Source organism: Drosophila suzukii, chromosome 3, assembly GCF_043229965.1.
Source record: "Drosophila suzukii chromosome 3, CBGP_Dsuzu_IsoJpt1.0, whole genome shotgun sequence".
Classification (NCBI taxonomy): domain Eukaryota; kingdom Metazoa; phylum Arthropoda; class Insecta; order Diptera; family Drosophilidae; genus Drosophila; species Drosophila suzukii.
In genome coordinates, this window is record NC_092082.1 from 847,227 (window position 1) to 863,411 (window position 16,185).

Here is a 16,185-nt window from a genome sequence, read left to right on the forward strand (position 1 = left end):
CCCGAAGTTATCTGGTCCTGGGCCCCAAAAAATTTCGATCAAAGCTTTCTGTTAGAAAAATTGTTTTCCACCATGGTTTACTCGTGTAAATAAATTACTTTCGTTAGCAACCAAAAACCTAAATAAATAATTTAAAAACAACTAGAGCCTATATATTTCGAAAATAATCTTTATTTATTCATCATCAAGTCTTTACTACCCGCCATATTAACCAAACTGGGTGAAGTGTCGCAGGATGTGCGACATCGCAGCCGGGTTATCAGCGGGGACCATGTGACCAGCCCGATTAACCCAGAACATGCTGAAGTTACCATAGGTCTTTTCGTAACCCTCTAAAACTCGATCCACGGTGATTCCCACGCGGGAAGTGGCCTCGTACGATGCCTTGTCGGTCCATTCCATGTCGGCTATCCAATTGACGGCTCCCGGAGTCGCGCAGATGAGGTCAAGGCCTCCGGAAAAGACACCCACTTTCACGGTGGTGTTGCTTAACAGCTCACCCACTAAATTATAGAACTAAACTTTACAAATTCAAAAGTAGCACTTAAGACCAAGATCACCCACCAATATGCACGGCAGGCTTCATGAAATCCCCCATCAGCCTGGTGAAGGTGGTTCCGCTCTGGGCGCCCCACTTGACTCCGGTGTTGATACCCAGGGCCTCGGTGACGGGTCCGAGCATGAGATCCTCCAGCAACTGGTCCCGATCCTCGTCCACGTCGAATTTCACCAGTGTGCGATACATGAGCTCTGGCGGAGTAGATGGTTAGGTTACTTTCGGTAAGGTAAACACTACAGATCCCTACCCTCTGGAGTCATGGCTGCTCGGGCCATCAAACTGTACTGTTCACCGAGGGTCGGGGTCTCCACATTATAGAAGTCCACGCCCTTGGACTCGCGCAGCACCACCGACTGGGTGGAGCTCCACTGCAGAGTGGCCTGTGTCCACCTCTCACGGTCCACATAGTCCTTCGTCTTCAGGGCCGAAGCTTCAATCTTGTCGTGGCCATCCTGGTCCACGATTCCCAGCTGCAGCAGGAAGGGAGCCCACGACAGCACAGAATCGATAGGCGAGGTCCAAGGATCCCCCAGAGCCACCGAAACAAAGTTACTCTCGATCTCTCCACGCTGGATGGCGTACTCCAGCTCAAGGGCGAACTCGGGAGCCATCTTCCCGCCATAACTCTCGCAAAAGATGTGCAACGGCACTGTCTTGAATTCCGGGTGGTTCTTGTAGAAGCCCTTCATCAGCTCCACCAGATCCAGGGCAATCTGCTTGTTGGTGGTCGTGTAGTAGGATAATCCGTCCACGTAGCTGAAGCCACTGCCCACGGGGTTGTCGATGAACATCACGTTCATGTCCTTCACCCAAGTCCAGTTCCGGTAGCTGCCATCGAGCTTCAGAGGACCCAACTCCTCAAAGTTTCCGTATCCCGTGGAGGAGGCTCCAGGACCTCCTTGGAGCCAAATGGCCAGAGGACGCTCCGTGTAGCTGGAAACGTTGGCGGTGGTGTAGAACAGCCAATAGAACATGTGGGCCCCAGTCCGGACATCTACAAAACCCCAATCCTGCTCCCCAGATCCATAGCCCTTTCGAGCTGAAGATATTTTAAGTTTAAGGATATAAAATATTAGATTCTTAGTAGACTATATTTGTGTTCTTTCCCTTTTGATCTCCCTAATTTTCCGATCGAATTTAGAACTAGACATTTTAACATTGTTCTTTCTTTTTTAAATCTGGTTCTTTACCTGTTAAGAATTTGTTATTAATTACTATTAAACAAAGGCCTTTAAACTTTGTATATTACCCACGCATAAATGAACTTCGATGATAGGCCCTGATTTCTGGGGAACACTTGAGTGTAATCTAGCCTTTAAGTATATTAAATGGCTGCATGAGTAGCCACTTAGATAAGATTAATTGTTATGGATATTAAAGATAGATGATTATATTGTCTTATAAAGAATGCCAGACATCTCATAAAAATCGAAAATAAATGACAATTTGTTAATAAGTCACATAGACAATTCTGATAATACATTTAAATTTCCGGGTCTGAAATGGGGACTCTGTCTAAAAGTAACAGATAGTTTTGCGGTTCTTTTGCTGACCTGCTCTACAAGTCGTAAAAACCGTTTGTACTGGAACACTTTCTCGCTGATTAGCACCCCTGATCGGAATATAAATCGGGCTACTCACCGTCAACAGAACCCAAGCTGGCAATACCCAGCAGCGCCAAAAGAGCGATGACAACCCGTCCAGTCATGTTGCACCAATTCCAATTCCGATTCCCAGAGACACCGCTTAAAACCAACCGAACACTTGGCAGTTCTACCGCCGAATGATCGCAGGTTGCTCCCAGACATCGAAGGTAAGGTAGCCAGAGCACCTGACATACCTGACACACCTGGAATTCGTAATCTTCGGGCGGGGGAGTTGTGTTTGCAGAGTATTTATGGCCCTTCGTTGGACGATGACGCGGCTCTTTGGTCAATCTCTGTTAGACACTTGTCAATTTTGGCAAATCTCCGTGTCACATATTTAGGTAGAGCCCCTAAGTCTTAGCATAGATTGCACTATGCTATCTTGAGTGGATTTTCCAGGGCTTTTCCCCATGTTTTTCGTTCGTTTTCAGTTGCAGTCTATCCCATGTGACATCTCTAGGAGATAACGAAAGTACCTCTTATGAGCTCTTACATAAGAAGCCTCGTTATATGATAGGTTTATAATTATATCATCGACATATTCTGGTATTGAGAAAAGAATTAACATACGATTAATTTAAATTGCGCACATGAAAATTTGTTGTTAGTCAATTATCGGAGTTATGAAATTTTAAAAAATATATGAGTACTACTATTTATACCAAGTCAATTATTTTTTAAAATAAGTACTGTAGTTAAGCTTGAAAATATCTTTATTGTATAACCTACATTCTTTCATCTTCTAAAACCACACACAGATGCCTAACATTTTTTCAAAGTAATTATTTAAAATTCTTATTTTTAAACCAATAAAGTATAAAATCATGACATTTCTAATTAAAGAGCGAGTGGCGTTGTGTAATGTGATAAGGCTTAGTCAGTCACTTTAACCAATTTTACTTGCAACCAAATGTTTTTAAGTAAACTAAGTAAGACACTGTTTTTTATAGGAATAAAATATACAATTGTTTATTTCAAAAAAACGATTCTACCCAAAGGTGGTAAACTCTCGCAGGACATGACTCATGGCCGCTGAGTTGTCCGCCGGAGCCATGTGACCACTTCGGTTGATCCAGAACATGGTAAAGTTACCGCCCGACTTTTGATAGCCCTCCAAAATGCGGTCCACGGTGATGGCGTTCCGAGGAGCAGCCAGGTACTCGTCCTTGCGGCTCCAGTCCAGTTTGGCTATCCAGTTTACGGTGCCCGGAGTCGCACAGATCAGATCCAGGCCACCGGAAAACACACCCACCTTCAGAGGGGTCTTCTCCAGCAATTCGTTTACTGACATTTAACAGGTGGTTAGGTTAAAATATACATATCTCCGCGACAGACTCTCACCAATGTGAATGACTGGTTTCATGAAGTCGGTTCTGTGGATGTCGAAGGTGGTACCACTCTGCGATCCCCAGACGACATTCGAGGGGATTCCCAGGGTTTCCGATACAGGACCCCTCATCAGGTCCTCCAGAATTTGAGTGCGATCCTCATCAATATCGTACTTCACCATGGTGCGATAGATACGTTCTGCAGGAAGAATTTTAGGGGTTTACAAAGATCGTTTAATACTGAAGTGAAGCGATCGATCACCTTCGGTTGTCAAGGCCTTTTGCCTCTGGTAGAGACCGCCCTTCGTCTCCTTTAGGACATTGTAGAAGTCCACGCCCTTGGAGGCCTTCATCACCTCCCACTGGGTGTTGCCCCACTGGTAGGTGGCCTGGATCCAGCGCTCCTCCTCCACCAACTGAGCTGTGAAGTTGGCCGCCTCCTGAATGGCATTGTATCCCGCGTGGTCCACAATGCCCAGTTCCTTAAGAAAAGGTCCCCAGGCCAGCACAGAGTCTATGGGCGATGTCCAAGGATCCCCCAGGGCCACCGAAGTGAGGTTGCTCTTCACCTCGCCACGCTCCTTGGCGTTCCACAATTCCAGGGCGAATTCGGGAGCCATCTTCCCGCCGTAACTCTCGCAGAAGATGTGCAGCGGCACCTCCTCGAATTCCGGGTGCAGGCTATAGAAGCCCTTCATCAGCTCCACCAAGTCGAGGGCAATCTCCTTATTGGTGGCCGTGAAGTGCGCCGTGTTATCCACGTAGCTGAAGCCACTGCCTACGGGATTGTCGATGAACAGGACATTCATGTCCTTCACCCAGGTCCAGCTGCGCCAATCGCCATAAAGGTCCACTGGTCCAAGTTCCTCGAAGTTTCCATATCCCGTGGAGGAGGCACCAGGACCTCCCTGGAGCCAAATGGCTAGGGGTCTTTCCGTGTAGCTCGAAACATTGGCGGTCGTGTAGTACAGCCAGTAGAACATGTGGGCACCGGGACGCACGTCCACGAAGCCCCAGTCCTGATCCCCGGGTCCATAACCAGGTTTGCCTAGGGTTTCCAATTTATATAGGAAAAGATTATCTTCGAGATAGCGCTTGATTTACGATTCCTACCTTGCGCCAAGGCGGCGAAAAACGCCAGTAATGTCACCAGCCAAATCGACATCTTCAACTGGGAGTGACAATGTAGCTAGTGGCTCTATTTAAAGGGTAAACCATTATCAGTGCGCAGTGGTCATCTGATAGTAGTTTTTCAAAAATGATAGCCACTTCTGTCGTGCTTGTTCTTTGCTGTATTCAGTGCAGCGCAACTCAGCTATATTGGATTAGGTAAATGTTATTAAAGATAATTTATAAGTTAAATATATTTATCTATGCACTAAAATATAATCAAACATTTTATTTAATCTCGAATTTACCAAATACTTTTTTCAATACTAGAGCAAAAGGATGTTTGATATCAAATAACCTAGGCAGCTGTATTTTAGGCAGATCCTAGATGAGATCAGAACTGATAAGACCATTTGAATTTGATAAGAGACATCGAACTATAGGTCATCGATAACGCTCAAACGGCTGGCAACGCTGCGCGGGCACTGTTTTTGCAGAAACAGCTGTTGTCGCATTGTTGTTGGTGCAAAATAATAAAGTAATTGGATTAAATTTGGATAAATCACGGGGAATCTTAGTCATGGCCACGATGCGCATACCCAAACAGAAGGTGATCCTGTGCGGCGACTACGGAGTGGGCAAGAGCTCCCTGTTCCGGCGATTTGCTACCAACACCTTTGTCACCGATACGGACAGGAAATCCACGCTGGGATTGGACCACATCGATCGGGAATACAGCGTGAACGAGAAGCAGATCAAGGTGGGGTTTCTGGTGGTATAACAGCACTGATCGGCTTGACGAATAACATCCTTAAATTCTTAATGTCAAGACACATCTTAAGTGGTCTACTATAGTATCTACTCCTGGAGTCCCCGTTAACATCTTTAATATAACGCTACTATAATATTCCTTATATTGGCAGCTCCAACTATGGGACACCGGCGGCATGGAGCGCGTGGCCTCTGTGACCTCCTCGTACTACAAATTCGCCGAGGGAGCCATCCTGGTCTTCGCCTTGGACAACGCCGCATCGTTCCACTCGCTGTCGCAGCACTTATTGGACATTGTCACCTACGCGGAGAACGCCAAGATCTTCATCTGCGGCAACAAGAGCGATCTGGAGGGCAGGGAGCCGGAGGTCAGCGACGAGGAGGTTGAGGCCTTCTGCGAACAGTGCCACTCGTTGATTAGTGCCACCTACAAGACATCCTGTCGCAATGGCGCCGGAGTGGAGGAAATGTTCCGCGACATCTCCAGGCAACTGGTCCTTGCCAATCGCTCCAAGATGGAACTGCAGGCCTTGGAGCACAAAAGCTTCCAGGTGGACACGGCCGGCAACAGTGCGGCGATCAACGAGGAGGACGCCTCCTCCTGCGGCTGCTAGCAGTTGGGGAACATTGAGTTCGGTTAGGCTTTGGAACACCCACATCCCGGCCAGGCTCAATGTCCCCTGCAGAGATGCATTTTTACTGTTTTCTTTATTTATTAACAGTTCTCGGCTATGTTTATGATTTTTAGATACATGTTCAATTTGAATTTATGCGAGAAATACGTCCCGAATGCGAACACGAGTCATAGAATAGGATTAGTTACTATTAACCAAGCGCCAAACATTAACCACTTAAACTTTGTACACGTAAATTAGGACGGGGAACAGTCGTGAGAAGAGAAAGTAATCTGTGTTGATAATAACTATGATTACAGAATTAATACGATTGGGACTGCGAAATCTTAATAGAATAACTTGATAAGTCCAGAGCTAGCCACAGATTACCTTTCTCAACTACGATTCCTATTGAAGGTATTCCCCCATCCTATCGTATATAGATAGTGCGTAAGTCTGCAGCTTTCTTCCACAGAATATCTCGTAAAGATAAAATATGCTAAACAATAAATAATCAACTCACGAATTTGGAATGGGTAGGCTTCTAGACCCTTTGAGTTTGGGCTACAATCAAGGGATTTCTTTTTGGTTTCTTGGCTAAAACTACGATGTGACGGAGCTGGTGGAACTGGGTGCGAAGGTCAGATAGAGACTGACGCCCACGGCAACAACAAAGCAGACACCCACTCCGTACAGGACGACCTTCTCGCGCAGGGCTCTTAACATCATGGTGTTCAGTGTGCGAGAAGCTCGTCCCAGCTCGGCGTTTGTCTCCCGAAGACGTGCCCTGGCGCCCTGAAGCGTTTCCCTTTGGTGGTGCAGGTCATTAAGCACCTGGGCGCCAAGCTGCTCCGTCTCCACGGCCACTCGATAGCCCTCGGTTAGCCTGTTGCCCGTCCTCTCAATCCTCTCTGAGTTGTCCAACAGGCGCTGGCGTTGATCCGTGGTGATAGACACGTCCTCATAGCTGTCCCCCAAGTCCAGTGTGGTGAATGCATTCGCCTGGGAGCGCTGTTTGTCCTTGGTCGTCCTATACTCCGCCTGCAGGCGCTTTAGTTCTGCCTGGGCCACCTGCAGTTTGCCGTTGAAGCTGCTCCGCTGGCCAGGATTCAGTTCCCTGACTTCCAGACCCATCTGCTCCAGCAGTTCCTGGGCCTCGGGCAGACTGCTGTCGATCTTGCTACACAAATCATGACGTTCGCCTGGGGTAAAAGGTGAAAAGTTAGAGGTATCTGATTACTGAAAAATCAACCCACTCACTGTTGTTGTTTTGCTGCTGCAGACGTCCAATATGGGCCGTTATTTCGGCAATGAGCGAAGCATACTGCTGTTCATATTGCTCAAGCAGCGACATTTGTGCGGTTTTAGGCCTTGTCCAGTGGTTAATGGTGCTTGTTTAGCAACAATTTGCTGAGTTTTCTGATTTTTTCGCTGTAAAACGTAAACATTGGTGAGGGGTGTGGGAAATTCTGGATTGTTGGCCACCACAAGACCTGGTCGCACTAAGCCATTTGTGTTTCTACAGTTTGGTCACTCTGATTTTGGCTCAGGGTGCCAACCTTATCGATAAATAACTGCCGACTTTAAGGATTCAAATAATATCCTTTAGTACTCCCACCAAGATACAAAAATCCCACACAATGCTAACCAAAAAACATTTTCGCAATTTTTAAAATTTCATTTTAATGTTCTTAGATTAATTAATAAATTAATGAAGTATGTTCAGCTTTATGCGAGTGGAGATTCTTTGTAGACCTAAACAACTCGTTTGGTGGTATTAATAATACTACTTGATACATATGTACACTGTTCATCACATTTGTGTTTTGTGCTCGTCCTGGAGATGGGGTAAAGCTCACCGCACCGCCTTAACCCTCGACCAGCGTGGCCTTGTCCCCCTTGCGGAGCACCAATTCCAGCTGGGATAGCAGACCGATTGCCCGGAAGTTCTCCTTGAAGAGCACAAAGTCCTCCAGCGGTTTTAGGTACTCCAAAGCCTGGTGGTAGCTATCCAACTCCTTGATCATGGCCAAGGTTTTTTTATCTTCGGGTTCTGGAGATGTGTGGCCATTGGTTTGACTGCCAGCGGAGCTAGATCCGTTCTGGATCTTCTTGGGCGAGGCGGGAGCAGAGGCGGCTTTGGCTGCAGGCTGAGCTGGAGCTGGCGAGTCCTTTCCTTTAGAGGAGAGGGCTGGCGTGGACTTGCCGCTGGGTCCGCCTCCCTTTGGGGCATTCTCCTTGCTGCTGGCGCTGTCCCTGCCCCCGCTATTATTGTTATTCTGCTCCTTGGGACTGGAACTTCGGCTGTCCTTGCTGGTCAAGGTGGATTCGGCGAGAGGAAGTGGTGGCGAGGTCACCGACGAGTTGATCTCCTGCACTTCATCGTCATCGGGTGACTCCATTTTGGGTCTCTTGGCCAACTGAACGGGCTGGAAGGGACTGGCCCGCTGGGGAGGAACATTTGGCGGCAACTGGGGCTGGAACGGTTCCCTTTGCGGCGGCATAGTGGGTGGGAACTGCGCCTGCTGTTGCATCTGCTGCTGCTGGAGTTGCTGTTGCATTTGCTGCTGATGACGCTCGAAATAAAAGTCATTGAAGCTGGCAAAACCGGGATGTGGAGGTGCATGTCCGGGATGTCCTGGAAATGGTGGCCAAGGGTGACCCATCTGGGCCTGCTGCTGCTGTTGCATATGTTGCTGCTGGAGGGCAAAGTGTTGCTGTTGCTGCTGCTGCTCCTGGTAGCTCTGCTCCTTGACATCCATACTGTCATCATCCTCCTCGTATTCCCCGTACTGCTGCATATAGCTCATATACTGCTCGGGCATCTCCTCCAGCTTGGCCACTCTCTCGGCACTGGCGGGCGGAAAAAGATGGGCCAGGTCCTGCACAATGTCCGGAATCCACAGTGAGGATCCCAGAGGCTTCAACTGATTGCTGGCTAGTTTCTGGGCAAAGCCCTGGAGGTGCGTCTCCCGGAAGCGGTTCAGCCAGCGATTGTCCGCTATGAAGGACGTGCTCCCGATGACCTGGCGGGCATTCTCCGCCTTGTCCTTGATCATCCCGTGAGTAATGCTGCCCCGCAGCTGGGGATTGATATTGGCCCTCACGAGCCACTCGTAGACGACTGCATTGATGTAGGCGCACTTGCGGCTCCTCTCGATCTCCTCCACCATGGCCTGCTGCTCCACGGCCTCCAGGTTGGAGGGAACCTCCAGGCGCAGCGTGGGCAGGGCATTCGACTGAAGCCTCCTACCGCCCAGGACACTGGGGTCAAAGTGCAGGGCGCACACCACCGGCTTCTTGAAGGGCACAATACGCCTCAGAGAGGCGTGGCACGCCTCCTTCCACAGCTTGTGGAAGGGATTCTCCGGGCGGGGGAAGGCGAAGAACTGCATGCTCGGGTGCTGGCGCGAGTTGGACAGACAACCGATGATGCAGCACCTCCGGATGGTCGGCATCTCGACCTGCGGATGCGGATGGATATGCTGTTGGCCCCGAATCTTAAATGTTGGGGTGCTGGCGTTGCTCACGCTTCGCCAGGCCACGAAATGGAAGGAAAATTAAAATAACTCCACCGGAATCTGCAAGAAAAGGATTAAAAACATTAATGAACTGCTAGTTAACCGGAATTAGAGGCTAAACTTTAAATTAAGTATCTACGATTTGCTTTCTTCGTTTTGTTTTCGCCCGCCTTCGCAAAGTACCGCTAGAATTGAGCAGGTGTGGCAAGGCCTAAGTTCCGCAAACGAGGAGTGGCAACCTTTAACCCTATTGTTTTGGCGCTCTTTGCAACAAGTGTTTGCATTTGAATTTTTGTTTGGAAAATGAACAATATCTTTAGCTCTTTTAACTTTTTAAGCTTAGTTATAATGCAGTTTACATTACTTCTTGCACCTATGTATATGGGGGAGAGGCTTTGTGTTAAAATAAACCTTGTTCATCTTAATATTTGTTTTATTTATTTTTTGTTTTGCTTTCTAATTACTGAAGAAAAATTAGATATTTGTATTTGAAATTATATAGTGTTACAATCTTGTAGAGAATCTTGCAAGCAGCAAAAATAATACCTGGTGATTTGAATGATTAACATGGGTAAATTACCGATCTATCTGAATTTCTCAGAACACAAATATTTACCCCGAGTCAATGAATCAGCTTTTCGAGAAGGACAACTATTATAAAATTGTTATGAATTCGACGAACAAGCTAGTGTTTATCTCTTGGGAATTGAAAACTCGAGCACATGACTCATCGAAATAACGACATTCCAAATGCACAAACGTAAAAAAGTTGATCAGAATTAATATCTTATATAGACTCGACCTCGAGGTCTTCAAATAGCATCTGCCAATAGCACGACCACTTCAGAGAGTCTGAGTACGACGGCAGAAGATACAGATACAACATATATCGATGAAGATACAGATACACACACTACAAAAAGCTATAAAAGTGCTGATAGTTGCTGCTTACGCCTTCGGAAATCAATACAGCCCCCAAAAAACCAGAGCCAAAGCCATACCTCCAGAGCCCCATATCGGGAGTACTCTTCTCACGACCACACACCCACTTGTGTCTTGTATTTTATATCGCTCAGATACACACTGCTGGGGATTTCGACAGAGATGCCTGGCTAAAGCGAACGACTGGGGCCGCGCCCCTTTTAGCGAACGCCCCCAGAGAGATACATCTGTAGATGTAGACCTAAGCTGAGTCACGGAACCCACCTGAGTCAGAGCCGGTCTTTGGATTAACACAGTCCCCCAGAGATCGAGATGACTTAATGCGAACAGCATGTCCGTTTCACTTTTTCTCACTCTAAAATCGGGTCGACCGAACGAGATTTGTATTCTTTAATTTTGAAAAAAACCAGACCTTACGAAAGATATATATTCACAGTAATTAGATAAGAAACTTAAGCTAAAAACTTTTAAAGGCCTGTATATAAGAAAATTCGAGAAATAATTCTCCGTTTGATGGAAATATGAAACTGAGATACGCATTTAATCTGACAGACGTTGATATGGGGGTAGAACAATGTCAGAAATTTCAAAAATAGTGAGATATTTTTATCTAGCTAATCTCAGGATCCGTTTAGCTTTGCTAATACTGAACATATTTCCATTGTTGCTCTCATCACAGAAGCGAATCTCGGGGATTGCAAATGCAAAATTTACAGATACGGATGGCCAAGTCTCAAGGGGGATAACTCGGGGTTACGTCCGGTGGTTTCCCCACCCCACCGTTTCCCAAGTTGTTGACACGGATTTACGGAATAGGGCTTTATCTACCGGCCAGCTTAGGGGTTGCTCACTGTTCCATCGCTCTTTCTGGCAGATTCCGTCCTTTTCCCTGCTTGGGGCAGCTGTTCGCTCTACTTGGGCGAAGTTTTTGTGCCGGAAACTTCTTCTCAGCAGCGCTGCCGGCGTCAAAGTTTCGCAGCCCGAGAAACCCAAGCTCCGTCGAACCGAAGGAACAGGAACCCAAGCCCGAACCCAAGGAACCCTTCCACTTTTCCATCTTGAAAATATCTTATACTCGCACCTTGACACACACACAGACAACGCGACTGCGCTTCGTCTATGTCTTGGACGGGAGTGAGAGTGTGTGTGTCCGTGTGTATATCCGTATATCCGCACGCACACCAAGGCACCGTCGAGTGCACTACACCATCAATTCCAATTCAAATCTCCCCTGACTGACTCGCTTTATAAATGGTTTTATATTTCCTTTTATGTCGCTCTCTATGGCCCAAGCTATGGCTATGGCTATTGCTATGGGTATGGTATGGCTCAGACTCTGAGGCTCTGAGTATGGCTATATATTCACAGCAGCGGCCAGGGGAATAGTGGTGGGTTTTGAAAAGGTCCAGACAAGTACGTTTTGTAGATTTATGAGTGTACTTATAGAGGGTTCAAGGGCTATAAGAGGAATGGTGGAGGATTATAAAGCGTACCATTATTGTGCAAGATTTCGTAATGCTAATGATATGAGATTCTAGAGCGATGTCGTACTTTTGAGATTTACTTGATCAAACTTGAAAAAAATATGATTAAAAGTTTGACGAAAATCCTACTGCCTTAAAATCCTTTATTATTTTTACTTTTTAGAAGCAAAGAAAAAGTTTTTTAATATGATCAGTTCAGCTAATGACCAGAATTTTATGATGATTTGTATAAATAATACCAATTCCTTGAAATAGTTTTTTTAAATAGGAAATCTTTTAAAATCCCTTTTGTTTTGGTTGCAATGAATAACCCTTTCGCGCCACTATTATTTTGGCGGCGCCTGTGAATGTATACAGAGCATCGGATGCGGACGTGGACGTGGATGTAGCTCCAAGTACGAGTATCTCGACATCTCAGCTCGCTCAGTTCAGTTCGCCTGTTCAGTTCTTGCCTTTCTTTCCCTTATATCGATTGGCACTTTATCTTAATCGCCTCGAGAGTTGTCCCTCGTCAGCCCCCGGGGGGATTCCCCGTGCCAAGTTGCCCCTCCGCCGCCTTCCCACCTTCCTGCCCCAATCTGCAGATTCCGATTCCGATTCCCCGATTCCCCTCCCACAGACTCACCCTAATGGCTGCCTATGTCGACTGGGCTGCCTTAGCTCCTGGGTTCTTCGTGAAATTTCGTGCAGCGTCATTATCATCGGAGCCATCAAGATGATGCTCCGGTCTGGGTCTCAGTCCCTGTGCTAGTCCCAATCCCGATTCCAGTCCCAGACCGAACCCAGGTTCCCTTTGTTGGCCACATATCTTTTGTATCTCAGTATCGCAGTATCTCTAGCCATTGTTCGCCTAGGAAGTTTAGTTTTCGGTTCGGTTTTTTGGCTCGTTTACTTTTGGTTCGTTTATACGTTCTACCTACCATCTTTCTGCCTCGCCCTTTGTCCATACCCTATACCATACCTATACTCTATATATATATATAAGTAAGTATTCCCCCGTCCCGGATTGCGCCGCACTGGGGATTAAGCTGGTAGTTTTGGGTTTCACTCGGTTCGGTTCACGATGTCAGGTAATTTTGCGATTGGTTTTCGTCTTTCTTGGGCTCCGGCACTGGCATGAGTTTACTTATTTATCTTATATCTCAAGGTGGTTTGGTCGGACCTTTTTGGGCTGGTTTACCAGCAGCGCATAAATGGATGGGATGTTATATAGCATGGCATGCCATGATTCGAATTTCAGTCAGTCTTTTCCACTGTGTTTGTGAGTTTGTTCAGATTTGAGGGGGAAGATATACTCATGGGAATAAAGAAACAGACTATGTCTATGCTGGCCACACCACACAACTATGTGTGCTTGTATCTCGGTTTTATGTCTATGAGGTCATTAATGTGAGATATAGATGGCCAATGTCGGTGTATTTTAAGAGATTGTATTGTCGAGGGGTGGAGATTGATTTTGATTTGCAGTAACATGTACATTTTAAATAAGTAATATGAGTAATCAATAACTTAACCAAAATAACAGTGTTTCTAATAATAAACCAGATGGAATAACGCTTTATTATTAGGCACCTTTCCATCCCATTCAACATCGTTACCACTTGATCATAAACAGAACCACTATAGTTCAATAAAGGAGCTTTCAATAAGCAGCTTTACTTATTAGTCATGCCCCATTTAATCAGAAACACCCACTAACACGCCCACTCCAATTTCCGATTTCGAATTGTCCTTGGCCGTTTCAAGGACTCTCCATTCCCGAGGAGCACGTTCGTTCAATTGGCGCCAAATCAGCGGGCAATGTACCCTTATCACACCCACAAGCACACACAAGTAAACAAATAAGCTGGCGAAAATCGGGCAAATGCAAAACCAAAATCAAAACAAGCCCCCAAACGCCGCGCAGTCTGAGGAACTCGAATAAAAACAAAAGCGGCGATTTTTCAAAGGCAAACAAACACCAGCAAACACAAACGCACAAGCAAATGCGGCTTTTTTAATTGCAAACACACCACAACAATAACAACAGGGCGTCGGCAGCGACGCGACAGAATCTCAAGACCCCGTTTGTTTACATCACAGAATCACACGCATACGTAAATACCACATCACCCATCCGCACAGTGGACTCTACTCACATCCAGTGTCACCGAAAAACGCCGAAAGAGCGTGTTCTAAAAATCCAGGCCTCTAGGGGTTATAGTTATAGTATTGCCGAGATATATACACGATATTTCGAACCACTCGGGAACTGAGGGTAAAAGCTGCGGACGCGATGCGTGAACCGCCGCCAACGAACGTTCAACACAGAGTGTACGAAACCAAAACTAGCGACATCATCATCGCACAGCTACGGCTACAGCCAACAGCCACGACTCGACGAACGACCCCGACCGACTCGTTTTTCCCATCTATAGGAAATATTTAATCCCAAACAAGCCATGCCAAACCAAAAACCTAAGGCACTGCCAGCGATGCGGCAGAGGCGCCGGCAGCGCAGCAGCAGCGGCTGAAGAAGCGAAGAAGCGGCGGAAAGGACGGCTCGATGCCAAGAACCTCTCGACCTGAGATGCCAAAGGTGCTATGGAAATAGCTAAGGTTCAACAGAGTTCAAATTAAGAAAATCGGATTGAAAAGTTTGTGCGCCTAAAAGAAAGACTATCAATAGAAAGAAGCCATTAAAGTATCTGATAGCCAACCGTATTCAAATTGGTCTATTGTCATCTAAGGTTTGTACCTACACCTTCCGGTAATAAGTGTTACTAACATCTTATAAAGTGCGGTTCAAAAGTTCTTCACAGTGAAAAATTAGTGAAATGGTCTCAGAATTGTGAAATTCTACTCCTATAATTGATATTTCCATTATTTCTATTCCATATAATTTTCTTTTAGTAAAAAGTTGCGAGCCAAAAGTCATCCTTACGAAGGAGAAGTATGAAAATATGTAACCTTCACTTTTCTAATTATCGTAGCATACTTTCCGGAGTCCAACTGAGGCTTATATAAAAAGGGCCAACAGGAATTGGTCTTTGAGCTGTAATATTTTCCCAAGGGATGTCAAATTTAGTATGTGGGTAGTTGAAAATTGTGGGATTTTTGGAACAGACACTTGAATCTTTTAAGATTTGTAACTTTGAAACTGAAAATGGGGGTAGTTTTGGAAAAGACACTTGAATCTTTTAAGATTTGTAACTTTGAAAGTGAAGGGTACATAAACAGTCGCTAGAAAATAGCCAGACTTCCAGCTCTGCTCCACCGCAGTCGACGCTAGCGTCAGCGCAAGACGTGAAAAACAAACAGGCAGAGCGACAACAACAAAAGTAGCAAGTACCAGGCGACTGAACGTGGAATCGCCAGACTGAACGGGGGTGGCAGTGTCAGTTGGCGGGCGTCCCGTCTCCGTCACCGTCTCGTATGTCCGCCGTCGGCGATATGTGCCCGAAGACCCGAGCTCTAAATCCAAGCCGAACCCAACAACCGATTCCGAATCCGAAGCCCAACCTGTCATCTCGTCCTACCTTTGGGGTGCGTTTTACCGCTTTAGTTTGGGGCGCTTGTACATAGAGCTCTCTGATGGGTTTTTCGGGTTTTCGGGCTTACGTAGAGCCCTCCATGGTAACTGCCTCCCTTCCACTCCATCTCATCCATCTTGTCGTGCTTGTGTGTATCTGTATCTCTCGTCTGAGGTGGATGAGTGGTTTCGGTTGTGGGTCTGACGAAAGTCGCTTGGAATTCCGGTATCTGTAGCTTGAGTCAGATATATCTATAGGCGGTATGTATACCATCAGACAAACGCGGGTAATTATACCTATTTTTGGGTATTATTATTGACTTTTTGGACTCTATAATCGCTATTGGGGTGAACCCTGTTTAGAAACATGCTATGATCGATCTTGGGCTAATGTTATATTTTTGAGAAGTATATTTAAAAACGATCTTTGTTTTTGAATCACCCTGATATTATAAAAGTAACTTAGCAGTTCTTTATTAGAACTGAAAAATAGATAATATCTTGATATTTTGGAAGTAAATAAAATAATGCAATTTTTCAAAATTTTTAACTATTCGGTTTCGCCTTTCCGAATTCGTAGTTCCCATTTTAGATGATTCGGATTAGAAAGCCGTGATACAAAACGATCTTCCCTTTTGGTCCACTCGAATCCCAGTGTGTAAGTTTTAATTTTCGTTTGGCATCAGACCAATTTAAACA

At 46.0% G+C, this 16,185-nt stretch overlaps 5 protein-coding genes across 7 annotated transcripts; 1 reads left to right on the forward strand and 4 right to left on the reverse strand.

Moving 5' to 3' along the window:
- Positions 1-151: 151 nt before the first annotated feature.
- hiro (highroad) lies at positions 152-2,360 on the reverse strand. The gene is made up of 4 exons (XM_017077943.4): positions 2,201-2,360; positions 807-1,598; positions 565-750; positions 152-503 (listed from the first exon to the last, which is right to left on the reverse strand). Exons 1-4 carry the CDS (start codon positions 2,265-2,267, stop codon positions 208-210), a joined length of 1,341 nt encoding a protein of 446 aa, XP_016933432.3. The 5' UTR covers positions 2,268-2,360; the 3' UTR covers positions 152-207.
- Positions 2,361-3,145: 785 nt separating this feature from the next.
- Positions 3,146-4,806, reverse strand: LOC108013304 (retinoid-inducible serine carboxypeptidase). Its single transcript, XM_017079094.4, has 4 exons — positions 4,647-4,806; positions 3,796-4,581; positions 3,547-3,732; positions 3,146-3,489 (listed from the first exon to the last, which is right to left on the reverse strand). The coding sequence occupies exons 1-4, from the start codon at positions 4,696-4,698 to the stop codon at positions 3,194-3,196; spliced, it is 1,320 nt and encodes a 439-aa protein (XP_016934583.2). The 5' UTR covers positions 4,699-4,806; the 3' UTR covers positions 3,146-3,193.
- A 324-nt stretch (positions 4,807-5,130) lies between these two features.
- Positions 5,131-6,561, forward strand: RabX6 (RAS oncogene family member RabX6). The gene is made up of 2 exons (XM_017079096.4): positions 5,131-5,403; positions 5,567-6,561. The coding sequence occupies exons 1-2, from the start codon at positions 5,224-5,226 to the stop codon at positions 6,026-6,028; spliced, it is 642 nt and encodes a 213-aa protein (XP_016934585.2). The 5' UTR covers positions 5,131-5,223; the 3' UTR covers positions 6,029-6,561.
- On the reverse strand, positions 6,104-7,506 carry Vti1a (Vesicle transport through interaction with t-SNAREs 1a). Its single transcript, XM_017079095.4, has 2 exons — positions 7,289-7,506; positions 6,104-7,230 (listed from the first exon to the last, which is right to left on the reverse strand). Exons 1-2 carry the CDS (start codon positions 7,380-7,382, stop codon positions 6,632-6,634), a joined length of 693 nt encoding a protein of 230 aa, XP_016934584.1. The 5' UTR covers positions 7,383-7,506; the 3' UTR covers positions 6,104-6,631.
- Positions 7,507-7,685: 179 nt separating this feature from the next.
- On the reverse strand, positions 7,686-14,298 carry LOC108013307 (mediator of RNA polymerase II transcription subunit 15). 3 transcript variants are annotated; one of them, XM_036814374.3, is made up of 2 exons: positions 14,114-14,298; positions 7,686-9,609 (listed from the first exon to the last, which is right to left on the reverse strand). In XM_036814374.3, exon 2 carries the CDS (start codon positions 9,484-9,486, stop codon positions 7,897-7,899), a length of 1,590 nt encoding a protein of 529 aa, XP_036670269.3. In that variant the 5' UTR covers positions 9,487-9,609; positions 14,114-14,298; the 3' UTR covers positions 7,686-7,896. The 3 variants fall into 3 exon arrangements, with proteins under 3 accessions (XP_036670269.3, XP_070852058.1, XP_036670271.3); XM_070995957.1 differs by lacking the exon at positions 14,114-14,298 and adding an exon at positions 9,689-9,703; XM_036814376.3 differs by lacking the exon at positions 14,114-14,298 and adding an exon at positions 9,671-9,686.
- Positions 14,299-16,185: the final 1,887 nt, after the last annotated feature.

What these genes read in the sequence shown, in the direction of transcription:
- hiro (XM_017077943.4), bottom strand. Translation starts at nt 2,267, where the DNA reads ATGACTGGACGGGTTGTCATCGCTCTTTTGGCGCTGCTGGGTATTGCC. An exon ending in CAGCTTGGGTTCTGTTGACG is followed by an intron (nt 1,599 to 2,200) that starts GTGAGTAGCCCG and finishes AAATATCTTCAG; the next exon opens with CTCGAAAGGGCTATGGATCT. An exon ending in AGCAGCCATGACTCCAGAGG is followed by an intron (nt 751 to 806) that starts GTAGGGATCTGT and finishes CTACTCCGCCAG; the next exon opens with AGCTCATGTATCGCACACTG.
- LOC108013304 (XM_017079094.4), bottom strand. Translation starts at nt 4,698, where the DNA reads ATGTCGATTTGGCTGGTGACATTACTGGCGTTTTTCGCCGCCTTGGCG. An exon ending in TTTCGCCGCCTTGGCGCAAG is followed by an intron (nt 4,582 to 4,646) that starts GTAGGAATCGTA and finishes TGGAAACCCTAG; the next exon opens with GCAAACCTGGTTATGGACCC. An exon ending in AAAGGCCTTGACAACCGAAG is followed by an intron (nt 3,733 to 3,795) that starts GTGATCGATCGC and finishes TTCTTCCTGCAG; the next exon opens with AACGTATCTATCGCACCATG.
- RabX6 (XM_017079096.4), top strand. Translation starts at nt 5,224, where the DNA reads ATGGCCACGATGCGCATACCCAAACAGAAGGTGATCCTGTGCGGCGAC. An exon ending in TGAACGAGAAGCAGATCAAG is followed by an intron (nt 5,404 to 5,566) that starts GTGGGGTTTCTG and finishes TTATATTGGCAG; the next exon opens with CTCCAACTATGGGACACCGG.
- Vti1a (XM_017079095.4), bottom strand. Translation starts at nt 7,382, where the DNA reads ATGTCGCTGCTTGAGCAATATGAACAGCAGTATGCTTCGCTCATTGCC. An exon ending in GCAGCAGCAAAACAACAACA is followed by an intron (nt 7,231 to 7,288) that starts GTGAGTGGGTTG and finishes CTTTTACCCCAG; the next exon opens with GCGAACGTCATGATTTGTGT.
- LOC108013307 (XM_036814374.3), bottom strand. Translation starts at nt 9,486, where the DNA reads ATGCCGACCATCCGGAGGTGCTGCATCATCGGTTGTCTGTCCAACTCG.